This window comes from Planococcus citri, chromosome 1 (genome assembly GCF_950023065.1).
Source record: "Planococcus citri chromosome 1, ihPlaCitr1.1, whole genome shotgun sequence".
Taxonomy (NCBI): domain Eukaryota; kingdom Metazoa; phylum Arthropoda; class Insecta; order Hemiptera; family Pseudococcidae; genus Planococcus; species Planococcus citri.
This window is the reverse complement of record NC_088677.1, coordinates 47,712,555-47,732,631: the sequence shown is the minus strand read 5'-3', so window position 1 is coordinate 47,732,631 and position 20,077 is coordinate 47,712,555. Positions and strand designations below refer to the sequence as shown.

At 34.1% G+C, this 20,077-nt stretch overlaps 3 protein-coding genes across 7 annotated transcripts in view; 1 reads left to right on the top strand and 2 right to left on the bottom strand.

Annotated features, from left to right (window-relative positions):
- Positions 1–352: 352 nt before the first annotated feature.
- Positions 353–1,434, bottom strand: Arpc3A (Actin-related protein 2/3 complex, subunit 3A). The gene is made up of 4 exons (XM_065345603.1): positions 1,258–1,434; positions 958–1,137; positions 688–883; positions 353–615 (listed from the first exon to the last, which is right to left on the bottom strand). Exons 1-4 carry the CDS (start codon positions 1,261–1,263, stop codon positions 458–460), a joined length of 540 nt encoding a protein of 179 aa, XP_065201675.1. The 5' UTR covers positions 1,264–1,434; the 3' UTR covers positions 353–457.
- A 302-nt stretch (positions 1,435–1,736) lies between these two features.
- On the top strand, positions 1,737–2,357 carry LOC135835204 (chaperone protein DnaJ-like). Its single transcript, XM_065349373.1, has one exon. The coding sequence runs from the start codon at positions 1,737–1,739 to the stop codon at positions 2,355–2,357; it is 621 nt and encodes a 206-aa protein (XP_065205445.1).
- A 545-nt stretch (positions 2,358–2,902) lies between these two features.
- The window catches only part of LOC135832373 (uncharacterized), a 168,573-nt gene continuing 151,398 nt past the window's right edge, over positions 2,903–20,077 (bottom strand). For 3 of the 5 annotated variants that reach the window (XM_065345582.1, XM_065345585.1, XM_065345586.1), the window contains 11 exons: positions 14,438–14,496; positions 13,854–14,004; positions 10,422–10,527; positions 9,740–9,894; positions 9,570–9,653; positions 9,308–9,462; positions 7,269–7,425; positions 5,158–7,171; positions 4,955–5,062; positions 4,560–4,637; positions 2,903–4,170 (listed from right to left, as the gene is read on the bottom strand). In XM_065345582.1, coding sequence (XP_065201654.1) covers positions 3,514–4,170; positions 4,560–4,637; positions 4,955–5,062; positions 5,158–7,171; positions 7,269–7,425; positions 9,308–9,462; positions 9,570–9,653; positions 9,740–9,894; positions 10,422–10,527; positions 13,854–14,004; positions 14,438–14,496 — 3,724 coding nt within the window. In that variant the 3' untranslated portion in view covers positions 2,903–3,513. The remainder of the gene's footprint in view (positions 4,171–4,559; positions 4,638–4,954; positions 5,063–5,157; positions 7,172–7,268; positions 7,426–9,307; positions 9,463–9,569; positions 9,654–9,739; positions 9,895–10,421; positions 10,528–13,853; positions 14,005–14,437; positions 14,497–20,077) is intronic. The other 2 variants (XM_065345583.1, XM_065345584.1) reach the window with 2 other exon arrangements.

Here is a 20,077-nt window from a genome sequence, read left to right as displayed (position 1 = left end):
TTTGAATTACGGAAACCGTGTTCGGTACGTAATGTATCGATGATGTCACCGCAGTTTGTTTATTGAGCTTTCTCTTACAATCGAAAAATGAAGTCATTGGAATGACCTGATTGGAATCCGTTAGAATGTACATATTGTTTAGTAAATGATTACGTGTATGGATTGTGAAACAATGGAGAAAACTCAATGCGTTAGTTGAGCAGAATGTGAAGCTGCGACCATAATTTTTCTTGCGAACAATTCCACGCATCTTTCCGCGAATGATTCGTTTATGTTCGTTTACATACTCGCTAGAACGACACAAATAATGTGAAGGATATCGAGTGGAAGAGCAATAATTATATAAAATATCAACGGTTACGAAATATTTTAATCGGATAAAAAACTTTAAAAACGAATAAATAAGCACGATAAACAACATAAATACAGGATTATTTTAAGATAATGAATATAGCGATTATTGACCGGGAGCCGATAAAGATTTATCCATGAACTTCTTTTTAGCGAAGCATAGCCACCATTTGGAAGGTTTCGCATCATTGGCGGGAAAAACCTTGTTAGCCACACGCAAACAAGTCTCTTGTCTTATTTGTTGCAAGTACTGTCTCATGAAATCTACACATGAGCAACCAATTAATAGACTAGGTAAAGTACATAACTGAACGGAACAGATTTTTAATTACAAACCTGCTTCGGAAGCATTGGCTGGTCTAGCATAAACCGAATTCAAAGGAAATCCTAATTCACCTGGAATGTCGAATTTTGAAATACCCAAAGTATGCATTTCTTGAAGAGCTTGAGTTTTAGTAGCACATTTTTGAAGTTTTTTCAAGCACTCGGTAATGAATAATGTGATATAGATTAATACACGATCGGCTTCGTTCTACATCAAATGAAATTATGTCAAAGCTCCGAAGAGGAACGTAATGATTAAAAACAGAATTAAGGATGGCTCACTTTTATTTCGTATGTACGAAAGAACACGTTTGATTTAAAATAATACAGTGCTTCATCGATGATGTCCATTGCTTCATCATCAGTAGCTATAGGAGCTGGACCTCTATATTTGGTTTTCAACGGTAGTACGGCTATGTTACCGACTACTTGTTCGTAGTCATTGATGGTTGAATGATACGCCTACAGCAAACAAATAAAAATAATTGATTCAGTGAAGTACAAAATGCAAAGTAAGATAGCTGGGGAGGTTCGATGGATTATTATTTCGGATGTAAAGTATATAACGTCTCAAATACTTACTGGCATACTGATTTTTATTCTTGCTATAAATGCACAATTAGGTAACAATCAAAAAGTCATCATGTAATTAAAATATAACAGAATTCAACCTATGACTAATGCAATAGAAAGATATGAATATGAAAAGTGAAAACACTCGATGACTCGATCACTCAAAAAAAGAGAAAATAACAACAATACAACAAAAACTTCGACAAAAATTTTTCATCAACACCAGAATTTTGAATGACGGCCAGGATTTCGAACTAATTAATTCATCAAGTTTAGTACATTTTCAAACCACAATAAGGCGCTAACTACATTCAGTGACTCAGCGTTCAAGTTTTAAGCCAGGTTCGGAGACGTGATTTTTATTTGGCTGTCCCTGACCTGACATTGTTATTGACTGATAAGAAATGTTCCTCTTCGTTGGAAATAAAAGAGAAGTTCACTAATAAAGTGTGTAATATCGAATGGTTCTTTAATCGTTTTCGTTTGCAATGAATTTGGTGAAATTATATGCAGTGAATTTCAACAAAAATGCTCTCAAAACTGCACTAAGCGGTCGGACCATTTATACCAGTGTACGCTTGTTGGATAAAACCTTCTATGAAATTCTTCGAGTTGCCCCCGATGCTAGTCAAACGGAGATAAAGGAAGCTTATTACAAGCTTTCCAAGGTATACCATCCTGATATTGCTCAAGATGAGAATTCATTGAAAATGTTTCGTAGTATAACTGAGGCGTACGATGTGCTTGGAAATGTCCGAACTCGTTTGCAATACGATAACGAAAGCGGTATACAATCCGTCGCCGAAGAAGTGACATTTCATCCGTCTGGTCATAAAGATCAAAATGAATGGAGAAAACTAGCCCCTGACTTCGATAAAATCTTAGCAAGGAAGCCAGTTCAAGAACAATGGGAAGATTTGCAGTATAAAGAACGTCGTATCGAAGTCCAAGCTAAAAAGCATAATTTTTACATTGAAGATGATTACTTTGTGTGGAAACCCTGGGAGAAAAGAATAATGAGATTTGGCATGGCCATGTTTGCTTTCCACATGTTCATGAATTGGTTGGACCTTAATTACTACGAGAAAATTTTTGATCGTCGAACGTGAATGGTAAGTGTGATCTTTAATGCATATTTGATAAAGTGAGACGCAGTTCATTCACTGTAATATTATTTTAAAATACTTCTTCATTATCGTCACATTACGAACATTTTAATCATTGAATTACGTCACCTTAAAGGCAACGGCGTGTATGTCCATTAAAAAAAAATCGTCTTTGTGCGTTACTGATAAGACTCTGGGATGCACTGAAATGAAAAATTTGCATCTGTGTGCAGTAAAAGTGAACCACGGAATATCCACAAAGCTAGAGCATATCCGAACCTTAGTGACGCGTAAAATTGTACTTTTTTAAATGGACATACACGCCGTTGCCTTCAAGGTGACGCCATGTGATTGAATTCTGAAGTAGTAATTTTACGTCGTGCTCTTCGTGAGCTGCTGAAAGTTTTAAGTTACCAAGATCTCCTTTTTCTGGTTATACATGGGATGTCTTGACTGATTTAGAACACTTGCAAATCCACATGAGAGTTTCAGATTCTCTCAAAATACATTTTATTTACATGAAGATATGTATTGAAAACACATCTGAATGAAGAGAAACACAATAAAAAATAATTTATTTTCATTTTTGGTAACATTTTATCGATGGAAAGAATTTTATGACTAAAACGTTTTGTTTTATTTTCAGATAGTTTGGTTCATGCAGAAATATGATTCGAAGGGTTTACCAATTTAGTAATCCTGCTTGTAATTAGTGGAATGTTATCATTTGTTTGTAAAATAAATATAACTGAATAGTATCTTTGTATATTTTAAGATTCAAAAAAAAAAAAAATTATGATAATAAAACACTTGAAGAAAAAGAGTTTTAAAATGATATTTTGTATATTTAAAAACGAAAGAAAAACTCAAGGTATAAAATCGAATTAAATTGGCGATGAACCGTTGAAAAACTAAATTACATTAAACAAAATTTAATCAAGGTAAACATTTAAAACATCTTTTACACACATGAAAAAACGAAAAAAGAAAAAAAAGAAAAATCACACATATCGAAATGCGATTCGAAAGGAATTACACCATAAAAACAAAAACAGAAGAAAAATGCTAAAAAAAATACATGTTACATGATCGAACAATTTATATACAATATTTTGAGCAATAATAAAATTATACGAGTACATAATTCATATTTTGGCGATTAAGATCCAGTTGAAGATTGCGAACTAACCCCACTAGTAGTAACAATGGGCACCGGTACAACGTCCGGTGATACAGAAGTTGTAGTAGTTTGGTAGGATGCACTATGAGTAAATATTGGTTCATCGACAGCACTATAATAGCTTGCTGACGAAGTATAAATATTATCGGAAGATATACTACGTTGCGATGGAGTGGTCACGTTGAACGTACATCTTTCTTCGAGTGATCTAACATTCAACAGTTGAGTTTTTTGCACACCACTTTCACTTTTTAATTTATTACTTTGAGATTCTTTGTGCTCTCTTTTCTCTAATTCACGAGCCAACATTCGAACTTCCCAATTTTGATCGTGTTTGGTTAAATGCAGATCGTCGTCGAGGTGCGCGAATAATTCGTCCGTTTCGCTGGCACTGGTGCTGGCATCGTCTGAAGCTATATCTATGCTTATGTCATCCTTCCACATAGGCCTGGGGGTTATCGAACTAGGTAATTCGCGTACCTCCAAGTTTTCTTCTTCTGATCGATCTTCCCACGAACGACGATTTTCTAGCATTATTTTCGGTTGGAAACGCTGCTCGATATGGCTCAGATATTCTTGGTTTCTGAAGGATGTTTGGGGTGGTGAGAGCAACACTGTGTCTACCGAATCGCCTCTCTGAAATAAAATAAAGCAAAACGCGTATAAGAAATTAACATATCGTATTACAAACCATAGTGCTACGTAATATCTCTTTGATCCCTCTCCTCAACGATAAAGTTCTAAACTTCCTAAAAATGGAATACCTATTGAAGGAGAAAAATCGCCAAAAAATGTATGATAGGTTTAGTAAGTAGGTACGATGAGATGAAATAAATTAATTGTGTTGTGTGTAGTTTTCAAAAATAATAACAATGATAATTTTCTCGCGCTGTTAAACATTATACCTAAACGAATTTAAACAAAATACCTAATTGAGTTTTTCAACTTTCATAACCTATCTGAAAAAAAGAAGCAAATAGATACGTATTATTGATTTTTCAATTTAAAAAAAAAGTTCAAATTACCAAAAATGGTTGGTCTTGAATATCACAGTCTGTATCATCCGAACAACTATCTTCATGGAAGCATTGCTCGTGATGTTTCTATAAAAACCATATCATTCAAAAGTGTAATTTTATTACAAAATGAGCAGCTAATTCATACAATTTAAAACAATTCTAACTACGTGGCCACATTAAAAAAAAAAAATAATAAGTATACGGAAGTCCTACAAGCGAGTGATGCAGTGAATTTCTCTCCTTATGTTGACAGTTAGATAATATGATAATGAGATATTCCAATACAAAAATGATGATCACTTCACGTCGTTAAGAAGATTTAAGGGAAACTTGCACAGGTAGGTATATATATAGGTATCTCAATCTACATAACAAATTGACGGCTGACGAGTAAAAGGTACCTGTAATTCCTGTATTCTTGTTTGCAGAACTTCGATCAGCATATCTCTTTTTCTCACTTCTTGTTCGATTTCTTTGACTTGAGATTTGAAACTATTCTGCAGTCCTTCCTGCATAATCAGATGAATCACATTTCGCACCATTAATTTCGATAGGTAATCAAATAGGTAGCGATAAATTCAAAATTAAATTATGTCATCATTACCACTAAATCTCTATTATACGAAGTACACTGAAATCGGCTATAACCATCACCATCGCTGGACGTACTGGCGGACAAATGTTCGGACACAAACGCTGGTAACTGTACCGGAGACATGAGATTTTCATCTAATACATAAACGTCTGGTATTAAATCTGGATTTTTGGACGGCGAGTGCGAGTTATCTCTTTCCAAATACTTAATTTCATTAGAATTTTGAGCTTGTTTAGTGTCCGTATCGGGCGAACTAACGGATATCGGTATCAGCGACGATGTATCGTCAAATGTGAATGCAGTGCTGTCGTTGCTTTTCACGGTTCGAGCGGCAGACGGAGGAGATCGTAACGAACTATTACACGTCATGCTTTTTTCTAGAGTACTATGCCTGGCCACGTATCCTTGTACCGTTTGAGCATTCATCAATTTTTTGATCAGTTCTAATTCGCTCAACGCCACGTTATCAGGATTGCTGTCTTTCAATTCCGGATGCCTAAGAATATCACTTATTTTGCAATTACCCGACGATATCTTCTTAAGGATACTTTTCAGTTTACGCCTTTCCAAAGTTTCACAACCTTCGGGCGATGGTAAATCAAGCTCTGAGAACGTAGCCGGCAAGGAACACGTGTTCGGGTTATCCTTCTTCGAACGCGATTGCTGTTGGTATCTTCTCGAACGCAAAACCACCTCCATTGCTGTAGTTTCGGACAGACTCCGCGTTAAATTCGAAAAACTACTTTTAGCATGCACTCCGCGTCTGGCAGCTTTGTTTAGGTCTAGACTACAACTACGAATGAAGACGTTTTCTTCCAATTCGGCTAATTTTTGCCTCTCGTTTAAAATTTTTAATTTTTTAACAAAAGGCAGTCCGGAATATTCCGGCGAAAGATCGTCCACAGACTGATAGGTTTTACTAGATCTGGCACTCATTGGCAAATAGACTCTCGTTCTAGTATCCGAGCCGCCGGTTTCAGTCGTGCTGCAAATATTTATAGCGCTGGTCGTGGCCACTAATTGATTTTGCGAACACGATTTTCGTTTACTTTCCGATTCGCTACTACTACTATTGAGATTATTATTACTATGGTTGCTATCGGTATTGCCATCACGATCACCGCTATTGTTATTGCTGCTGGTAACTACGTTCACGTTATTAGTATTATCACATATTGTTAAATTTATCAACATATTGTCGCAAGTTTGAGAACTTTGAGCTAAACAACTTTGAGCATTTTTGATACCACTACCGTATAAACGAGTTAAACATCGGTGAGTGTTCTTTGTCGTCGTCGTTGTCGAACTCGCCGCTGCTGCAGATGACGACGTATCTTTACTACTCGAAGGCTTACCGTCGTCGTCATTTTTTTCCATCTGATACCGAAATTGTTCGTATTTGAATGTTTTATTCGGCCTATGAATATTCTTACAGTTTTGATTAATTGTAGCTTTTCGCAATAAACACCACGGTTTCATGAACTCCGCTTTTTTCTCGTGTCTAGATTGCTGCACTATTTTATCATCTTCCTTAGGTACCAGATCTTCGGCAAACGCAACTTCTTTCTTGACCACCTTAGGCTTCTTGTTGCATTGTGTCGTTACAAAAGAAGACTGCTGAGTACGAACCGTTGTCGTTGTAACCGTCGTTGTCTTACCTTCCTGGTCTTCTCTTTGCTTGAGTAACAATAAACGTTGTATTAAGGGTAACCCAACGCCGATAGGTTCGATCTCCGGTTCCTCTTTCGGCGGATCTGGTTGCTCGGCAGTATCCGGATGCGTAGCTGGAGCTGTATGATGGTGCTGGTGATGTTTATCGGTTAACGTTTTTAGTTTGTTCAACAATGGAAATCCGGCGCTAATTCTACGTTCTGCTGGTCCGTTATGGTCGTCGTCTTGATACGTATCTTCGCTCAGTACTTTCTGCATACGACACAGCATACCTTTGTTTCCAACCAACATCTGGTTGTCTGTTTTACCCGATATACTCGTCAAAGGTTGCAGTTCAAGGCTGTCCTCGCTGCTGAAACAAATCAACGCGTTAGCATAATTTATGTAGATACGAGTATGTCATCGAGTGAATGACAATTGACGAATCCAAGTTATGTAAATAGGATTACTTTGTTCCTCGACGACTTTTCCGCAGAACACTTTTCAATCCTTTAACATCGCTGCAAATTCTATCAACTATTTTGTTCTTAGCTCGATGCTCTGCAGCTGCAGCCGCGTTTATAACCATTGCATTCAGTTCAGCTTGTTTTCGTTGTTCGTTATAAGCTGCAAACATCGTACATTTCATTATTACCTATCTATTATACATACATTTTTATGGATCACTTTTACGAATTACCTACAGAATAATTAAATTACTTGGTAGCTATCTATCGTCTTCACAAGATCACAAGATCCCTCCTCCCTGGGAGGATTAAAATTTCATCTGGGAAATTATTAAGACGAGTACCTAGGTACCTAGTTTATTGAAACGACAAAAGTGAGTAAAAAATTATCTTTCCCTAATTTATTCAAATTTTCGAGTAGTAGCCTTCAATTTCTGCAGTCATCATAAAAACTCGAGCTTTCACCTCAAAAGTTGAGTCCCGAAGTTCTAATTTTTTTTCGAACATTGCGAACAGATTTTTTTAGTTTACCAGTCTTGTAATATACGTATCTATTGGTAAAAGCTATCGTGCAGAAATTTACTTAGATGTCGAAAGAATTGTACACCTACTCAGTTTGTTGTAAATACGACAAGCGTGTATAAGTAGGTAGGTCTATGTATACTAAGTAATAAGTATACGTATTTACGGCAAACTGAGTATGCAATTTTATTAACACTATCATTTGCGTTGAACCAGACTTTATTTTGTCCCCGCGCGGGTGGAAGTGGTGCAGGTGCAATGTAATTATTCGCGATTTTGTTCGTTTTCAACTCGGTAAGTTGCAAATATACTTACCTAATTCAAACTTGAAGTTCTCATCACTGAATTTTTTAAAATTCATTTCCGTTTTTTCCCCACTATTATTCGACTAAGTATTCGTTTATGTTAGGTGTAGTACTCGTGTACTTGGTTTATTTTATTTTATTTTTAAAAATATTATATTTGTGTACCTTAGTACGCATTGGTTTCTTTTCCTTTGCAGGAAAAAATAAGTGTTTATTATTTAGGTACCAAAAAAAAAAAAAAAAAACAGTATCTATCCAACAAAAAAAATTTCAAGTTGAAGATTTCTTGAACGCGCTGTCTTAAACACACTCTGGTTTGATACTCTGGTCTGATTAACTATGTGTATGTAATATGTATTCCTATTCGATGTCAATCAGAGTGCGCGTAAAACAGTGTTTAGAATTAGAAGACCGAACACGTTAAATTTTTAAACCATAAAAAATACATTGAAGGTGTATTTAACAAAAAAAAATGTGTCGGCTTCAAATTTTTTCCCCTCTTTTTAATTAAAAAATAAATAAAGAACGAAAAATAAACGATTAGTCAAATATTTATCATTTAAAAAAAGTAAAAAAAATAGAAACGATTATATGTAGTCAAATGGTAAGTAGGTAGTTGAAAATGTGATCACACAAATAGTCGAATACCTACGTAATGGTAAAAAAAAAACGTAGGTAAACGAAAAAATGAGAATGAATTTGTAAAATTGAATGTTGAGAACTTTGAAGTTTGAATTTTAAAATTGAAAAATTGATCAAAAATTTATTTCTAACTGATCAAGGAAAAAGAGTAATAGGTTGTTGAGTATTGACCTATACTTTGTCATTTTTAACCAAAAAAAAATTAAAATCTGATTAAATTTTAACAAAAATTTATAAAAAAATTATTGAATTTTTTGACATAGCTGCGGTTGGTTACCAAGTCAGCTACGCTTCAATATAGGGTCATAAAACACAAATCATTTAGGTAGGTACCGTTTCAATTCACCGACATAGGAAAGTAAATCGCATTCCTTGATGACCCACTTCTCTGCTTCCACAGCCCCATATTGGAGCTCATGCAAACAACAGCAAAGAAACAGCAGCATTTTTTCAAATTACTTCGCAAAAATGTTTCATTCTCCTACGTTTTTTAATTGAATAATTGCAAGAAGAATAACCGTATCTACCTATGTACCGCATACTGTGAGGTTAGCTCAATAGAAATGGATTTACCTTTAGTGATGCTTTTAGCTTCCATCAGTCTTTTTCTACCCAGAGTTTGTAGTATTTCTTGGGCTTCCGGATAATCTTTCATGGCTGCTAAGACGTCTTCGCGCGATAAACTGAACAATTCAGAATATCCAACCGAGCGTACATCGGCTGTTCTCCTGTTTACGCATGGAAATGGGGAAAAAATAATATTTTTTGTGAGTATCACCACATTCGATACTAATGTTTGAAATACAAATACATACATGAATGGTATTCCACTTACTTATTCAACCCATCCAGATTCAAGATACCAATTTCACCAAAAAAATCACCAGCCATCATTGTTGTAAGGACGTGCCCAGTTTCACTGCGACAAAAAAAAACAAAAAAAACACATATGTTAGGAAACAAACTAGACATGGAAAAAATCTTGTAAAAAATTGATTTATCTACCTGATTACTTCTAAAATTCCATCAGCGATGATAAACATCTCCCGCGCTACTTCTCCTTTACGGCAGATTAAATCACCGGGGGTGAATATGAAAGCTTTCATTTTCAATACCAAATCGTGCAGAAACTCCGGCTGACATTCTTGAAAAATTGTCACCTAAACGATGAAAAAAAAAAATGAAAAACGGAGGGTAAAAAAGTAGATGTATCGTTTATAAAATACCGAACCATCTCATACCCGAAATTAAAACATCGTTTTAAAAATAATGTTCGACTCGGGTAGGTACGAGATAAAAAATTAAAAAACAAATCACGGCGTTGATTCTAATTTGTTAATCCGATTTATGCGAGGTTTTCTTTCATTTGGAATTTTAATTACACGAGTTTTTCTTCTTCAAACGCGCGTTTAGTCTAAAACGGCCTAATCCACTTAACTAGGTATTAGGTACCCCTTTCAATCAACTTCTTATAGCTCATTTCAACCACCGATTTTTCCATTCGTTTCGATTAACTGTGATTTTTTTCCTCCCAAACACCCATCTTTTTCATTAGTTTCTTCATTTAGGCTTTTAATAAGGTATCTATTAGCCCACGTTCGCGTATCGTGTCTGAGGTGTTAATATATTTAAAAAGAAAAAAACTTAAACATTAGGTATAGTGTTGAAAAATCTAATAAAAATTTACCTTTTTCAAAACACTCAAATTAACATGTAAAGCCAACTCGGTCTTCAGTTTATCTGGTAAAAGTCCTAAGGCCGTGTTTATGTCACCTCCGCCTTGTATTCTACCTCTGAGAACAAAGTAAAAAAATAAAGGAAAAAAAACTTTAATTAATTCTCAACTATAACCTTTTTTCGTTCGAGCCATGAATTTAATTCACAAAGCCCGCAACGTCGCGAATACGCGTATTTTCCCTTTTAAAATTTTTAATTCGATTATAGTCGAGTTTCATTAAGGTGTAATATTTTAATTTAATTCTCTACAACGGTTATTTCTCTCTCTTTTTTAACGCCACTGCGCCAAATAAACGTGTTTGGTTAAACCGACAAAACGTTTAAAGTATTTGAAAATCGAATTTTACATCATATTTTCGGTCGTAAATCGATTCCTCTTTTTTTTTGCCTCGTATTCCAACGTCGAAGGCGAAAAATTTAACGAATTTCAATACACCGATACGTGACTAGAATTACACCCTGTTTTGCAAATGTGTAAATGTAATTTTCAAATGTTATCGCTGGCTGAAAAAAGGACGCATTTTAACGCCCTGCATTAAAAAATAAAAATTTAATTCAACTTAACTGGCTAAAATGGTACAATGATTACATTTCGTGATAATCGTACGTTTTGAAACGTCGCCAAAACTCGAAAAATTAACTTGTTAAGGGCTTTGCTAATTTTTTGTAAAGTACATATCCTATATGTATTATCTGACTTGTACCGAATTAGGCTACGCTAAAGTTTGAGGTTTTTTTTCAACACTAAATTATGTACATATACGAAGGAATGAAATCTTATGAATATAAAATGCTCAGATCTAGATAGATACGTTCATATACTTTCATTTTATTAACGCATGTTGAAATTTTTTCAAACCGTGGCCCTTTACCTCCCCCAATTCTTCAGTTCAAAAACCCGATTAATAGGTACCTACGCATTCTTGCTAACAAATTTCAGAAAGTACGAATGAAATGATAAGAATTTTTTTCAACTGACATTTGAGAAGAATTTTTTTACTCGTACTATACTTATGAAAATCTGGGACAATATTAGTTTTCGTGTTTTCAAGCTGAAAATATTTTTCTCCGTCAAATTTCAAATAAAATAAGGTTGTCCCTTTGTTTTAAATCATCAATCGTGAGGCAATTTCGAACCTCTACTCTCATCAGGAAAAACATATTTCGTTAAAATTAAGAAATATAATACCCGCTATAGGGCCATTGAAATTTAATCAAAGAACGCATTTTCTTTTCAGGATTGCGTAAGCAGATAGGTAATTGTACCTACAATATGAAATTGATCACTCCAATTTTTTTCAAAATTAGTCAAAAATCAGGCAACTCTGAAAAAATGATCATGCTTCCGCAACAAATGGAAAATTTTATGTTTATAGGTAGGTAGGTAGGTATACAATATACATACAACTTTATTGTTTCACTTATTTATATATTGTTTTTTTTTTAAATTTTGTTTTCAATAGAGCCTTACGGTTTTTCCTGAAAATCAATTTTTAGGGATAAAAAAATAGAAATTTTATCACAATTCATGAAACACCCCTCGTTTTCCTTTAAAGTTGTTTATGTTTCATTGCAATGAATCAATTTTTGAGAAAAACTGGGAGTCCCACGTCTTGATAAATAAAAAAACAAAAGTTGTAATTACAGCATAAAATTATCAACTCATTAATAAAAAATTCATGTCATCTATTTTTTTAGGGGTCTGTTGGGGGAGGGGGGGGCAGGGGTATTTTGAGCAAAAATAAAAAATCTTCAGTTTATCAATTCTTTTCCACTGTATTTTCAAGAAATAAGCCACCTTACTTGCAAATGATTCGAAACCTCCAAAATCTTCACTTTTCGGTTTTTGCCATGCAATTCTTTTAAAATTCAGAAATGATGATTTTTTTTAACTTTATGATTTTTTAAATACATTTTTTCAGTAAAAAAAATATGAATAGGTATCAGTGATAATATTCCATACAGCATAATCTCGGAGCTTTCAAGCGCGATTATGGATTTTTCAGAATTTTACATACAATCTTTTAGAAGGCCCAGAAACTATGTACAGTAGACTTCCGCTTATCCGGCTTCCGCTTATCCGGACAGCCGTATTATCCGAACGAAAAGAAATTCTCCTTATTATTCGGACTTCCCGATTATCCGGACAAAATCCGTATTATCCGGACAAGTATACATGAATTACATAGGAGTACATACTCAAAAATTTTTGTTATCTTTGTTTTTGGTTTGTTTTTCTCTATTTCGTGAGGAAATAAAATTCATCTTTTGCACATTTCATTAAAAATTACAAAAATACACCATTATTATCAAAAAAACAGTCATTTTTGGCCAAAAATTCAACCAAAAACATATTAATCCGTATTATCCGGATTTTTGCTTATCCGGACATCCAAATTCCCCAGTTAGTCCGGATAAGCGGAAGTCTACTGTATAAGTAATTTGAGCAGCAGAAAAACGTGTTCTGGTTAATCATCGACCTCTTTAACAACTTTATTCACAATTGGGACCATTTCCAAGTGGACATCAACCAATATTTATATACCGACTTAGGTTCATTTATGAGCCGAAAAATTCAAAAAATCAAAATTTTTTGCTCGTTGAGGTGATTGAGAAACTGGTGTGAACGACTGTGCTCTAAAAGCTGCATAAATCGAAAACGGACTTCTCGAGTGGTTCTTTTGTTTGATCAACTAATTTTGAAACCTATCATTTTCAAATAGCTGCCGTCATTAAAAATTAAAATAGGTAGGTACCTACTAAATTTTAAATGGTACGGATATATTTGCGTAAAAATTGCTCTCTGAACGGAAAATTTGAATTAAAATACAAATTTGTACGTGCCTAATTTGACATAACTACATATAATTTTTTTGTTATAAAAAAACACCCAATTTTAAACTTATGCGGATATAACTAGAAAGTTTGGGAATTTGAAACTCATCCTTCAGATGTCACCTCATTTTTCGTTGGAAGGAATAAAACGGAGTCTTCTCAACTCAAAATAGGGATGCCGAGTGAGAATTTGAAAATAAAAAATTCAATGTTTCAACATTTTTTTTCTTTTCAAGTTTTTTTATTTAGGTATTTCATTTTATTTTTATTTTTTGATGGAGAAGTATGGTTACATAACTTCATCCATTTTGCACCCAAAGAGTTGAAATATTATTTTTTTAAAATATACATATAAAATGTAATGATCACAAGTAGGTAGATACGATTTTTATAAAAATGTTGAACATCTTCCGAGCATCACGACCAGATTTTTCGATTCAATAATGGAACTGTTTAAACTGAACAACTTTACCAAATCAATATATGTATGATAGGTACTAATAAATAGGTTACGACCAATAACGCATCATTTATCATATGAACATACCTAGACCACGAATAATCATACCACCGAAGCACTCTTCGTTTCATACCACTGGGTACTTTATGATGTCTCATGTACGTCTTGGCGCCGTCTAATAATCTTTCGAATTCGAGCCGATTTGCATTTCTGTTTGTTATCACATTTCCAACTTGACCTGAAATGAAATATTGTATCAGAAAAGGGCAAGTCTTGCAGGAGGAAAAGAGAAACCCCCTTCGATATAAATTACAATTAGGTTTCGACCAAATCTATGTATAGTATATCATTCGCGTGAATAAAAACCACGACATTTCGTTTCAAAATAAGTACGAATATAAAAAAAAACCTCTAGCAAACGTTCCGACGAAAAGAAACGTGAATTTTTTTATCCAGAGGGTAAAAGAGCATACAATCGAGATAAAGGACACGCTTCGCATCTTTTCCAGATGCCTGACTTTATGCAGGACGTTTCCAAAGATTATAATAACGTAACTGTACGCATTAATGGTTCAACAAATTCACAGCATTTTTTCCTCTTACGCCTACATAAATAAAGTTTACTATACATACATTAGTTCGTAACATCGTGAAAGTTGCTGAAAACTTACCTACGATTGTAGCGAATATAAATACGCCGATTAAGTAGCTCACGATAGTGAACACAAATCTGCAATCAAAATAATGAAACAAATCAATCATGATATCGTGCAGAATAGGTATCTTGAAATATAAGTAAGGAGGTAGGTAGGTAGGTAGCTAAGATTCTATACATCGTTTTTGTAGTTCGTCGCTTATATCATACACCCTATAGATATCTCAAATAGGTACACACTTGGCGTATAATAGCGTACCTAATACATATACGAAGACGAGAGCAGGTAAATGCTCATACATGCATATCTTAGAGTGAGACTATTTAAAAAATGACAAGTAAACCGTGATGAAGGAAATACGCCAATCTAATCGGAACTCCGTATATAAGTCTCCGAGCTGCTGATAAAAGTCATATTTTCTCGCTCGCATAGTCGTAAATTGTTGAAATAGTTTCCATTCGCCTATATCGCTTCTGCAGTATCTGCCATTACTCGTACACTTCACACGCAGGGTATCTATATATACTTACACGATTATCCAAGTGTTAAATTCCTTCTTTAAACGCGAAAGCCTACAGACACGATAATCTCACGAAGTGAAAATGTTGGAAAATGGTCTACATAACGAAACCCTTTATTTACGCCGCCGTCGGCTAGATATTCGAAAATTTTTCAACACCAATACCAAAACGGAAAGTCAATTAATAAAACGCGTAGTTATTAGTCTACGAATTACATTCCCAAATTACTGAAAGTTGGTTCCAGCGCGCGCGAGACTCTCATCCTTCGATTAATATGTACAAATTATGTCTCTCGTTTCTAATAGGCACAGTGGCACACGCTTCACATCAGCCGAAATTTTCACCCGTTATTTTGGAATTTATTTAAGTACAAAAAATCTAAAAAAAAAGTCTCTTATTCATTTTCTTTTTGATAAATTGAAACATACCGTAGACATGTTCCTTGAAAAACGACCCTCTTGACACATTTCATCTTCATAATACACGAGCATTATACGTTTGTATACTTAGTTCATTGTAAGTATATACATTGTGCAATGTTAGCAAGGGTGAATTTAAACGGGAGCAGAGAGGGTTACCTGGCTATGACTTTTTTTTTACTTTTTCGAGTCGTTAGTACATTCGTTGGTACAGTCGACAAATTTTTGAAAATAACGAGCCCTTTTTTACAAGAGAAAAAATTGAATAAACTTCGATCGAAAAGAAAAAAAATTCTGTAGCATAGCGATCGATTACCAGCTGTTGTTGCAAATGTTTCCATCGTTCGTCTTATTCTCCTTTCTCTGACGCGAACTGACTCTTTCAATCCACCAATAACTATACTAATGTACCTACGTACAGTACATATCACACACACAAAAAATAAATAAATACCTAGGCATAAGCACTGCAGCACCTATTAGTTGCTAGTGATGTAAATTATACGCCATTTATTAATGTGAAAAAATTTGAGCCAAACAAAAATGTAGCTGGGTAGGTACCTATAAACTAAGGTACCTATTTTGCCTTTGCCTGATCCATTTAAACTCTCGAGTGAGTATTAAATGTCTTCTGGAAATAGATACAATTTCACATCTCACTTTGCTATATCTGTGATAAATTACAAAATCACTGTCAACACTTTTTTAATTCATTAAGATTTCTCAAATACTTATAGGTCTGGTCTAAGTATAAAATACTCTTGAGAGCCGTTTGTAAAAATAGGGAGTAACTACCTACACTGAACTGAAATAACGTTCAAAGCATCACGTATCTAACTTGATATTTTCATCTTTTGTGCAAGTACATATATACGAGTTACACAAGGTCATTTTGATGATGTAAAGAAATCGGATTAAAAACTTGCAATCGAAGTAGTTATGTAGAGGTATGATGTCAATGAGATAAATTTTGGAAACGAAATAAGTACATAATGTAGGTACCTACTTACAATCATGGATATCGTTAAGATCATACCTACCAAAAAAATTGTGGTAGAAAAATAGACCACGCATTAAATTAGGTAGGTAGTTCAAGTATCGGCTGGACGAAATTCCATGTAGAACCTAAGTTTGATAACACAATGTGATCATGTGTTTGGGTATTTTCGAAAAAATAATTTTTAAAGATTATGATTTGAATCACACGCGATTTAAATCGGGTATTTTTATTTGCGATTCGTGATTCAAAACATTTTTAAAGCGATTCTTAGGATCTAATGATTCGACCTGTTTCGAAACGCCAAAATGAAGTGATGATTCTATAATTCAACAAATTCGCCAACTATTCTAAAACAATGACAGAAGAAACGAGAGGACAACACTATCCACTGATTTAAAAAAATTTGCGATTCGTGATTCGAATCATTTTACAAAATTCAGAAAGTTTTTAAAGTAGGTATGATTTGCTACCGTGTCCAGGATGATCCTTTATATGTAGTAACAATTGCGTTGCATCGTAACTTTATGATTTCTATTCTGATAATGAAAAAAAAATTAATTGGAGAATAGTGAGACACAAAAAATTAAAAAGGATAATTCATTTTGAATGGAAAATTCCTGCGTAAAATTTGAAACCACCTTTATCTCAAAGTAGAGAAGATTCTGTGAATAGCCGGAATTTTTTAGAAGGAAAGGTAAAATGTTGCCAAAAGTTTGTAAGCCCTCTTTCTAAATTTGAAAAAAAAACCAGCTCTGAATATTTTTTATAAAAATTGGATAGGTCTACATTTCTTTGAAAAAGCAACAGAAATGCATTTGAAAAATTTTACTGTCTGTTTCTGTACCTTACACCTTTACAGATACAAAAAATTCTCGATTTTATGATTTTAAATTGAAATTTTTTGATGACATGATTCAAATTTTTTTATTGATCGTTAGATATCGACAGTAATTTCTTAGTTGATATAAAAAGAAAAGAAACGAAAAAACAAGGAAACAAAGCATTCTAAATAAAATTGAGACTATCGAGTCTTATGTTATGCTATATACTATTTTGCAAATTTTTTGCCGACTTTCAGCCATTCAAATAAACACTATATCGATTTACCTATCAGGGTGTCCGACCATGCATCTATATCCATCCATCTTTTCATCAGCAGTCGGTGACATCTGTCGAAAATTTTTTCTTTTTCACATGCCTTTGTATAAACATGGTAATTTTTTGAAAATTGAACGACAAAGGTTCGTTTTCGCTTCTTTTTTTTTGTTGAAAATAGTTTTTTTTTTGACGAGACAGAATTCACAAAAGAAACATACGGATGGCAGGGGTCCCGACTACACTTAATATCGCGAATAAACACCGTTGAAATTCGTCGTAGGTAATGAGAAAAAACGGTCGAATAAAATTAGCATTTTTTATCGCTCTGTTTCAAAACACCAGCCCGCCAGTTCGCATTATTCGAAAAGAAAATAGAAATTTCCAATTAAACAGGTATTACATGGAGGTATATATAATGAATATAAAATGTTTTCGTTTTTTTCTATTCCTATTCGTGGTCGTCCCTACCAGCACTGTAGCCTACTGTGTGCCAACTCATTAGCAAAAACTGAACACATAGAGGAACAAATTTACGCACGTATTTAACGATCCTAGCTAACGCATTTTTTCCTATTAAATATTAATTTAGCTTGAACTTTTGGAGAAAAAATTTCAAAATCATATAAACTGAATTTTCAACAGTGTAAATTGAGATAGGTACCTACCTATATTCTCACGTGGTATATTTAGATGAGGGTAGGTTAATGTTTCTGTTAGGTGGATAAAGAAGCTACTATAGCTAACTTGGTAAATGTTTAAACACGACGATATCCGGCATCTTATACAGAAAGTATTAACTATATTGTATAATGTAGGGATAGGGGAAGAACTAGGAAATAATTAAAGGCGTTGTGAAGTTAGTATAATGGAGGCTTGCGAAGAAAGCCTTACATTTATTAAATGACCACTGTAAAGGATAAATACCACCGACTGTTCGCGTTACACAGCTTCATTATCCATCAAATGTTCCTTTTTTGGTTATACTTAGTGTAAAATCGACGATAGCATCGTAAACGCTCAGGTTTTACCATCGTACGAGGATGAAAACAGCTCGCGGTTCAAAGCATCGAATTCTTGGAAAATTGAAACTCGCCATACACTGCCATCGTCGCGTCGTCGCATGTTACTAGTAATCTGGATCTCGTGTGGATTTTCAATTAATTTATATTCAAATTTTCACTCAACGTTTAGTAATCGTTGTGCCAGTCTATAGGCCATTTCACAAATTAATAGTCTCTCTTTGTAACCGTTTGAAAGTGATACAATAGCCAATAGCCAATAGCTTCTGTTTTATAATTCAAAATTATCAACCGATAGTCGCACTGAAGGTATATAGGTACTCGTATGTACATTTCGCGGACATGTATACCTACGTTAACACGCGTCAACAGGTTAAAGTGTCATTTTGATTTTAATGATGTTACCAATACCTTCATTACCTATACCTTTCTCATCTGTTCTTCTCTTTTAAAGTACATACATGTTTCGTATACATTACGCCTTTTAACTACATAACTGCTGTAATTGCTTTTCATTTCCTGTTAGTTGGAGCATGGTGTACGTAATATTGTGACGTTTTTTGAAAAAACCCAACGATACCTACAATGTTTAAAATTGATGACTTTGCTGGAATATTATGCACGATGAATCTATTATAGGTACCTACCTATTAAAATTATTTTGTTAACAGCTCAAATTGAAAAAAAATCTGATGCTACGCATCACAAACTTTCCGAACATTTACAAATGTAAAATCGTAAAAATTAGAAACACCCACTGCCATGGCGATGTGGCGTTTAATTAATTTTGAAATAAAGCGTAACTAATTCAGACCGCGTCGCGCCTGCGTTTCTCCTGCAGTTGAACTAAAAGAAGCCGCACAAGGTGTGATGTTTACCAAGTAGCTAAAGACTAAGCCTTGACAAAAGTTGGAGTAGCTTCGGTTCATTTTTCACATTTCAAGGCCCATAAAATTTTTTCTATGACACTTACGAACTCCAAAAGCTTACTGTGCTGTCTTCACCATACTTCCGACCATCTCTACAAATTTCAATGAGATATCATAATTAGGTCGATTTTTATCGCGTTTACAGACATTTTTTGACATATACATACATTCACACACAACAATGTGAATTTTTTCTGAAAAATGCGATAATTTTATAAAATTTATGTAGGTACCCAAGTATAGGTACTTTTGTGTGTACCTCTACCTATATACCTATACATATTACAGGTAATTCGTGACCAAACCTGCGCAATTTTTATGAAAAATTACACTTGGAAAAACTGATAGAATCGTTCAAATTAGTTACAATAGTTGAAATGAATTTTCGTGTCGATCGCATCAAAGTATTTATAGAATGCGATTTTGTGGCATAAAAATGTGTTATTTATATAAGTAGATATCAAGTATTATTTTGTAAACTGACTCTCAAAAGTTCTAACAGGTTAAAATACATAATTTCTTATTAAAAAATGTATCAACATGGTTTTGATGACGTTCCGTTTCTCATAGAACAGCGTTTTAACAATGGTGTTAAAAATGTTGTATCTACGTACAGAAGTGCTCCAAAAATCGTAGGTTATCTTTTCTTCCCTCGAGAAATTCAAATGC

Coding starts and splice junctions, on each gene's coding strand:
- Arpc3A (XM_065345603.1), bottom strand. Junction 884..957: donor TTCGTACATACGAAATAAAA/GTGAGCCATCCT, acceptor CATTTGATGTAG/AACGAAGCCGATCGTGTATT. Junction 616..687: donor AGCCAATGCTTCCGAAGCAG/GTTTGTAATTAA, acceptor GCTCATGTGTAG/ATTTCATGAGACAGTACTTG.
- LOC135835204 (XM_065349373.1), top strand. CDS start 1,737: ATGAATTTGGTGAAATTATATGCAGTGAATTTCAACAAAAATGCTCTC.